Source organism: Ranitomeya imitator, chromosome 9 (genome assembly GCF_032444005.1).
Source record: "Ranitomeya imitator isolate aRanImi1 chromosome 9, aRanImi1.pri, whole genome shotgun sequence".
Lineage (NCBI taxonomy): Eukaryota > Metazoa > Chordata > Amphibia > Anura > Dendrobatidae > Ranitomeya > Ranitomeya imitator.
This window is the reverse complement of record NC_091290.1, coordinates 150806941-150815746: the sequence shown is the minus strand read 5'-3', so window position 1 is coordinate 150815746 and position 8806 is coordinate 150806941. Positions and strand designations below refer to the sequence as shown.

Below are 8806 nucleotides of genomic sequence, written 5' to 3'. Positions count from 1 at the left end.
GATAGGAGGCATTCTCAGTGATGTCACCGCTGATCTCTGGTGATGGATAGGAGACATTCTCAGTGATGTCACCTCTGATCTCTGGTGATGGATAGGAGACAGTCTCAGTGATGTCACCGCTGATCTCTGGTGATGGATAGGAGGCATTCTCAGTGATGTCACAGCTGATCTCTGGTGATGGATAGGAGGCATTCTCAGTGATGTCACCTCTGATCTCTGGTGATGGATAGGAGACATTCTCAGTGATGTCACCGCTGATCTCTGGTGATGGATAGGAGACATTCTCAGTGATGTCACCTCTGATCTCTGGTGATGGATAGGAGACATTCTCAGTGATGTCACCGCTGATCTCTGGTGATGGATAGGAGGCATTCCCAGTGAAGTCACCACTGATTTCTATTCTCCCTTCCCCAGATATAACCCATAAATATAAACTTGGACAAACTATTGCAAGTTATAAAACACATGACAAACCTCTCTTCCTCTTCTTCCCCTCCGTTTCCTCTGGAGCGGCAGCAGAAATAAGGTTAGCAAAGATTAGAGGTTAAAGGTCACAGCACAGAGAAGAGTTAGAGAATGACATCACTACAAGCAGGAGGGAGACTATGACATCATCAATCACCCCGGGCATAATGGACAGAGGGGAGGATAGGAATGGTGATAGATGAAATGTGACCCCGGTGTAACCTATGATCTACACCCCGGGGCGGCGGCATTACCGCAGTTAGACCCTTCTCTTGCGCCATTAAGACCACCGCAGGTGGCCGCGCGGCTTGGAAAACACCTGCCGCTGCTCAAACCTGCAGCGATCTCCGGGGACGGCAAGAGGCCAATTACAGAAGGAAGTCACCGTGTTTATAGAAGTCGTCTGAGGACTGCGCCTCGTTACCCGATATGTGAGGAAAGGTCTTCAGGAGGCGGCTGGAGGGAGCAATTATGGCAGTCCAGGGGGTGACAACACAGTCTGAGGGGGGGGGGGATGGATGGAAATCTTTGGGGAGGTCAATTTAACTCTTCACATACAGAAAGCTCTTACCTGGTCGTGGGCGATCGCTTCCTCCTCTCGCAATGTACAGCGTCGAAAAATGCAGCGTTCCAAAACCGCAGCGAGTGCCTGTGATGGGAACAACAAGTACCAGCAATGCCTCAGATGATAAAAATCCCAAAAAAAGAAAAGCTGGAGAGGAAACAAAGTGTAAATAGGGTCTTATATGGGTAATAATATAAAGGATATGCAGGACTGTGCTCCGCTGGGTGGGTCGTGTTCACACTGCCAGCTGTAAGGCTGCTGCAGGCCCACGAGGAGATAGACACACAGAAGTGGAGAACACATGGGTCATTCTGCGCTGCCGTGGAGATGAAGGGAAGGATTCCGAGCAGATTCCAGGGGGTTTTATTCCCCAACACGTGTCGAAGCCTAACACTTCAGGATCGCGGTTTGTCCCGATGAAGAAGTTTCATTATTCGAAACGCGTTGGCGAATAAAACCCCCTGGAATCTGCTCGGAATCCTTCCCTTCATCTCCACGGCAGCGCAGAATGACCAATGTGTTTCTCCAGTTCTTAGATAATAAAACAAGCTTTATTTTTTCCAATATTATTAGCTCTGAAAATGCAACTAAACCGTAAAATAAAAATATGTAAAAAAATAATGCCACGAGCTGTCCTGCTGCGGGACGGCATCGTACAGACGATACCACCCCTATAAAGTGCCCGAAACCTCCAGTAATCCGCCTGATCAGCTCTATAATCCCGATAGTCCGGCATCTCCTCAATTGGGATCTATCCGGCAGTCTGGAATCCTCTACTATTCTGGAGGTCTCTGGATCGGAGGGATTTCCGGCAGGGATAATTGATAACCCTCCTCCCAGCACTGCGCTTCTCTGCTGCATCTTACCATATCGGCTGCTGCTTCAGGTGCGAGTACAGGTAATTCTTCTCTCCTTTCTTCGCATCTGGACTCTGCAGCGGAACTGAGAATAAAGCAAAAATGGGATATATGAATAACGTACATGGGCGGGGGGCACAGATCTGGGGGGGGCACAGATCCCAGGGGGGTGCACACAGATCCCAGGGGTACTCACTGTCATCGGGTGGCTTCTCCCTCGACGGCTCATCTCCTTGCCTGGCGGACAACAAGTAATAGACGAGTTACTGTCCATCCCTGCAGACCACGTCCAGTATCTCTGCTGGCTGTCAGTGAGTCCTGACCAAGCCCCATTCGCAGCCCTCGCTCCGTCCTGCTGTTTTGTTACAATGTCTGTCGCCTTCTAGGACGGATACAATTGTAACAAACTCTCCGCTGTCAGAAGAATGTGATCAGGATGTAAACCAGAACGTCCACATTCAATGACAGCAAGCAGAGACCATGGTGGACAAGTTAAACAGTCTCTTGTAGAAGATACAGAATATTTCATTGCATCTTCACTACAAACGTTTCCAGGCATGCTGAGACCTGTAGTGCTTCTTCCCTGTACATTACTCACTCGTTCTTTTTGGAGAGGGGGGCCTTTAATTTGCTCTCCAGACCCCCGAAAAAGCCCTTCATGTTCTCGGTGGTGACGGACGTGGTCCTCAACAGCCGCTCCACGTTGTCCTTCTTCTCGGCGAGCCAGCTGTTGGCGGACTTTAGATAACCGTCGATGCTGCCCGTGCTTACCGGCTTCTCCCGGGAGTCCGTCGGGGACACGTGCGGTTTACCTGGAGACCGCAACACTTCCGTTACTGTGCAGCCATTGCTCCCAGTCCCTCCCCACATCCCGCCGTTATGCCGCAGTGACACCCTGGCAGCGGCCCCATCATCGCTCACCAACGTAATAGTAGGTGAAGCACATGGTCATCAGGTTCTTGGCCGGACCAAAGTCGTCCATCTGGTAGCATCTAGAGAAAGCAGAAGACTCAGAGGAGGGCACCAACGGTAACGACGGCACAGAGCGGCCGTGGTGGGAATACCTACTCAAAGAGGACAACAGCGAAGGACTGCACCAGGCGGTAGAACGTCTGCTCCGACACACACTTGGAATTGCAGCGCTGAGGAGACAAAGGGGTTAATCACGCAGGTGCCTGTATATGTGCGACATCACCATTGTCTCACCGGACGATGGGAGTTGTGGTTCAGTAATAATTGGAGAGCCAAAGGTTGGGAGCAATGACCGAGTGGATCATAACCCCCAGTGGACACCTCCATAGACTAACGCTTTGCACAGATAAGCGGCGCCACAGAGGACGTAAAAGCACAAAACGAGCGCAAGACAGAAGAATCAGGTGAGTACCTAATGCGGGGGTATTACCTGAGCGCTGACGAAGCGCGCAAACCATTCTCGTCCTTTCCCGTTTTCAGTACTGCAGAGCTCCCCGAACCGAGCCTTCTCCTCCTGGTCCACGTCCTCCCTGGAGGGAAACAAGACACGTGTTACTGGGAGATGCCACGTCCAAAACTAATGCAAGGGACGGGGCGCGGAATCACCAAAATACCCCACCAGGGACGCCACATCAAAAACTAGTACCAGGGACGGGGCGCGGAATCACCCAAATACCCCACCAGGGACGCCACGACCAATGTGGGGGCAGAGGGACCATTACGGCGGAGACCTCCCATAATCCCCATGATGAGATGCAGGAGGTCTCCAGGCAGACGTTCCTTAGCCCCTCACTGACCGGATACCATAGTCTTCCTCGCCTATTAGACCTGGCGTATCCGAGCAGCGCTAATAATCCGCGCCTGGAGCCAATGCTGCATTTCTACCCATCTCCAGTAACCCTTTCCTCTCGTACTCCTCTCCCCCATAGATCTCGGTACCGCCGGTCTGCGCTGCAGTTTTTGCGGACTCCCCCACATCCCACCTCTGATCCAGGAGCACAGCGCACCCCCCCGTCCTGCAGATCCTCGCGTCTCTCCCACGGAGCCAGATTCTGCTTGGTTTGCAGTTGTTAGTTTTGGATGACTGCATTAAGTGCGGAGATTAGAAATAAAATGGAGGCAAGGACGCGCCGAGCGCTGAGCGGAGGACGGTCGTGAGGTTTATTAATCCTGCCGCGGTTGTCCCATAGAAATATGGAGTGATACATGTGCAAGTAAAGATACACGTATCCAAGGAGGAATCGCAATATTACCGATAGTGCACCATCATCAGCTGGAAATGGCTGATAACAGGGAGCAATAGAGCTTAGTCTGGCAGTGTAGATACGGCTGATAACAGCGAGCAGCACGCATGTATGGTAGTGTGCCCGCCATGCAGGGGCCGTATCAGTCGTGGAGGTTCATGGTGCTGCCAGACACGAGCGCGCTATACACAGTCCAGCAGGGAAGGGTCGCGAGGCTGACGCTCCCGGGGGGCGCAGGATTGTCGGATCGGCACATTTTCTGCGCTGACAGCACAGGACACAGATTCTGATGTGATGCGGTCTGGCAGCTGCAAACACTGGCGCCCGGGAAGGGGGAACCGCGATTCTGTATTGTTCAGTCACCTGATCACCGACATCTCTATCATACATATCACAGCTGAGGATTTGGTACAATGTATTCAGCTAAATATCAGCAGCAAAAATCTCTGCCCACAATAGTTTGTTACAATGTATCCATCTGGAGGACAAACTGTTCGGCTCACAGGGGGCACGGCCTGGGCTCACAGGGGGCACGGCCTGGGCTCACAGGGGGCACGGCCTGGGCTCACAGGGGGCACGGCCTGGGCTCACAGGGGGCACGGCCTGGGCTCACAGGGGGCACGGCCTGGGCTCACAGGGGGCACGGCCTGGGCTCACAGGGGGCACGGCCTGGGCTCACAGGGGGCACGGCCTGGGCTCACAGGGGGCACGGCCTGGGCTCACAGGGGGCACGGCCTGGGCTCACAGGGGGCACGGCCTGGGCTCACAGGGGGCACGGCCTGGGCTCACAGGGGGCACGGCCTGGGCTCACAGGGGGCACGGCCTGGGCTCACAGGGGGCACGGCCTGGGCTCACAGGGGGCACGGCCTGGGCTCACAGGGGGCACGGCCTGGGCTCACAGGGGGCACGGCCTGGGCTCACAGGGGGCACGGCCTGGGCTCACAGGGGGCACGGCCTGGGCTCACAGGGGGCACGGCCTGGGCTCACAGGGGGCACGGCCTGGGCTCACAGGGGGCACGGCCTGGGCTCACAGGGGGCACGGCCTGGGCTCACAGGGGGCACGGCCTGGGCTCACAGGGGGCACGGCCTGGGCTCACAGGGGGCACGGCCTGGGCTCACAGGGGGCACGGCCTGGGCTCACAGGGGGCACGGCCTGGGCTCACAGGGGGCACGGCCTGGGCTCACAGGGGGCACGGCCTGGGCTCACAGGGGGCACGGCCTGGGCTCACAGGGGGCACGGCCTGGGCTCACAGGGGGCACGGCCTGGGCTCACAGGGGGCACGGCCTGGGCTCACAGGGGGCACGGCCTGGGCTCACAGGGGGCACGGCCTGGGCTCACAGGGGGCACGGCCTGGGCTCACAGGGGGCACGGCCTGGGCTCACAGGGGGCACGGCCTGGGCTCACAGGGGGCACGGCCTGGGCTCACAGGGGGCACGGCCTGGGCTCACAGGGGGCACGGCCTGGGCTCACAGGGGGCACGGCCTGGGCTCACAGGGGGCACGGCCTGGGCTCACAGGGGGCACGGCCTGGGCTCACAGGGGGCACGGCCTGGGCTCACAGGGGGCACGGCCTGGGCTCACAGGGGGCACGGCCTGGGCTCACAGGGGGCACGGCCTGGGCTCACAGGGGGCACGGCCTGGGCTCACAGGGGGCACGGCCTGGGCTCACAGGGGGCACGGCCTGGGCTCACAGGGGGCACGGCCTGGGCTCACAGGGGGCACGGCCTGGGCTCACAGGGGGCACGGCCTGGGCTCACAGGGGGCACGGCCTGGGCTCACAGGGGGCACGGCCTGGGCTCACAGGGGGCACGGCCTGGGCTCACAGGGGGCACGGCCTGGGCTCACAGGGGGCACGGCCTGGGCTCACAGGGGGCACGGCCTGGGCTCACAGGGGGCACGGCCTGGGCTCACAGGGGGCACGGCCTGGGCTCACAGGGGGCACGGCCTGGGCTCACAGGGGGCACGGCCTGGGCTCACAGGGGGCACGGCCTGGGCTCACAGGGGGCACGGCCTGGGCTCACAGGGGGCACGGCCTGGGCTCACAGGGGGCACGGCCTGGGCTCACAGGGGGCACGGCCTGGGCTCACAGGGGGCACGGCCTGGGCTCACAGGGGGCACGGCCTGGGCTCACAGGGGGCACGGCCTGGGCTCACAGGGGGCACGGCCTGGGCTCACAGGGGGCACGGCCTGGGCTCACAGGGGGCACGGCCTGGGCTCACAGGGGGCACGGCCTGGGCTCACAGGGGGCACGGCCTGGGCTCACAGGGGGCACGGCCTGGGCTCACAGGGGGCACGGCCTGGGCTCACAGGGGGCACGGCCTGGGCTCACAGGGGGGCACGGCCCGGGCTCACGGCCTAGATTGGTTGCCATTGTTACAGTTCTGATGCATCTCCCCCACTTGGTTTCCATTCTTCCTCTGCTTGCTGTCAGTGAGCATGCATTAAATGCCTCCATTACGTGCCGCTCACAGACATGTAGCTTGTTACCAGAACTTCTCCGGATGTGAACACTACAAGTCTTTACTCATTGGCAGCACGCAGAGATCTTGTAGACGATGAGGAATGGACATAGAAAGTAGGTTTCTGAATGTGGACACATACAATTCCTATGCAGTGTGGCTGGCTAAATGTGGTGCACTACAAGTCCCAGCATGCACGAGGAGGAAGCCCGCTGACTCACCCTCCGGTGAAGATCTTGACTACGTACTGCCGGATGAATTCTTTCTGTTCGGCCATTTGCTCGTCCCGGGCGGATTCTGTGCTCTGATTGGAGGAGAAGGACTCGGAGGACGAGCGCTGCGAGTGGTTCCAGCAGCGGCGGTTGGGTGACGCCATCTCATTATCGCTGTCGGCGGATTCGGTGGCATCGCTCTCCTGCCCCCTCTCCCCATTCTCAGGGGTGGTCTCTTCCAGCATCAGCAGCTCGTCAGTGTCCAGCTGCGGGGGGCACTCCGGGGCCACTACGAGGGGTTCAGCATCTAAGTCTATCAGGTTCCCCACAGGGACGTCGGGGGTCTCCATGGCTCGTGCCCCCTGGATTTCAGCACCCGATGAAGAGAAGTTCCAGAATGATGACTATGACGTCCGGGGGCAGCAGTCGTCTCCGCGCAGCGTCAATCACGGCACAGCCCCTCGATGTGCAGACATGGCAGGAAGGCTGGGAACAGAGAAAGGCATGAATAAGTCACTCCTTGCAGCTTTATTAGTGACTATTGCAAAACTATCAACCCAGACAAGATACAACCCCACCGCCAATATCCCTGTAATACCGGGTGCCAGCCCTGACTCCAGGAAAGATGGGTGCCAACCACTTAAAATTGGTAGCCACTCACCATTCTGCAAGAAGTCCATGGACACCATTACGGCCGGCACATAGGTGGTCTAGAGCCACCAGGGTCCAAACTCTGGGCTTTCAGGAATCTGGGAAAGCTGGGTGCCATCCCCTGCAGGCACTGCAACTACACCGGTGACTACATATATACTTAGAGTACCTCAGAGGCAATTCTGGGGGTCCCCGTGTCAACAGCGGACCCTCCACATTACCTTTATTACTAAGGCTGCACAAATCCTTCCCTGCAGCTTCGCCCACGCAGGCGGATTAGATCGCTGCCACGGTGGGTGGATGTCAGCGGCCTCGCTGTCTGCCCGGATCCCCGTCATTAGAGCTGATGAGGCTCAGCGCTCCGCACAGATCTCATTATACGGACAATTATCTGAGCGCGGGCAGTGCTAGCCAGCCCAGGAACTACAAGTCACAGCATTCGCTCCCCTGTCACTTATCTCCCCCCCCCATTAACCATGTAGCGACATTCTTATTTCCCTTGCGTTCCAGATATCAGCTCACTGTCACGGAATACAGACGCTTGTGCTTCCATTTAAAGCCCTTCCTGACCTAATACTTCTCACAGCTGAGGGTTTGTTACAATCCAATCTAGACAATCCTGTGCGAGTTAAACACATCAGCCGCACAGACATCACTTGTCTGGATAGTTTGTTACAATGTATCAGTGCAGAAAACACGCATCATGGAGGATATCATGGGGAAAAGGTTCAGGTTCTTCACTTCCAAAGATTGGAGACGCAAGAACAATGACATCTCTAGCTGTAACCATTATCCACCAAGAGCAGAAATCTTCCCAAGAGTCCAGCGGCCATGCAACATCTCCGACCAAACCCGGGACTGACCTCGGGTCTCTAGTCACATCCAGAGCTGCAGGCGCAGAAGCTTTGGCAACTACCAAAGGATTAGAATATACTGTCAAGTCAGAAGTGATTGTTGTTTCCCGTGCTAACTAGCAGTAGTCTGAATGCAGCTCCGGATGTGGCTGGAGCAGGATTTTGCTTTGTCTGGGATGTGGCTAGAGAAGAGTTATACATTGGGGACGTTGACCCTTGCTGGACCCTGGAACGGACCCCGAGTCTTGCTGGAGTTATGTAACCATCATAATGAAATGTCGGCGCTTCTCAGGTTCAGATCAGTCTCTTCGAATTACCGTCGTGCGTGGAAGCAGCGAGGGGGCGCCGTGCTCAGCTCCTTCACCACGGCTGCCAGTCTCCCATCATCCCAGGGGGGCACGGCCGTCTGAAGACATTTGGGAGAGGATGGGGCAGAGCGGCGGTGGAGACGAGCGGCGCTGTGCGCTTCATTAGTCTAACACTGGCCCCAGAATCTCGGATCCTTCTCCGAGGGAGACGTGAGCGGA

The 8806-nt window shown here is 57.6% G+C and overlaps 1 protein-coding gene across 3 annotated transcripts in view; it reads right to left on the bottom strand.

Moving 5' to 3' along the window:
* Positions 1-313: 313 nt before the first annotated feature.
* Positions 314-8806, bottom strand: part of KIAA0513 (KIAA0513 ortholog) — a 22322-nt gene continuing 13829 nt past the window's right edge. Inside the window, exons 1-10 of one of the 3 annotated variants that reach the window (XM_069739418.1) lie at positions 7436-7522; positions 6784-7260; positions 3290-3389; positions 2956-3029; positions 2809-2879; positions 2486-2699; positions 2084-2124; positions 1897-1972; positions 1037-1114; positions 314-504 (exon numbers count right to left, since the gene is read on the bottom strand). In XM_069739418.1, the coding sequence (XP_069595519.1) occupies positions 384-504; positions 1037-1114; positions 1897-1972; positions 2084-2124; positions 2486-2699; positions 2809-2879; positions 2956-3029; positions 3290-3389; positions 6784-7124 (1116 nt within the window). In that variant the 5' untranslated portion in view covers positions 7125-7260; positions 7436-7522 and the 3' untranslated portion in view covers positions 314-383. Of the gene's footprint in view, positions 505-1036; positions 1115-1892; positions 1973-2083; positions 2125-2485; positions 2700-2808; positions 2880-2955; positions 3030-3289; positions 3390-6783; positions 7261-7435; positions 7523-8806 lie in introns of those variants that run through there. The other 2 variants (XM_069739417.1, XM_069739419.1) reach the window with 2 other exon arrangements.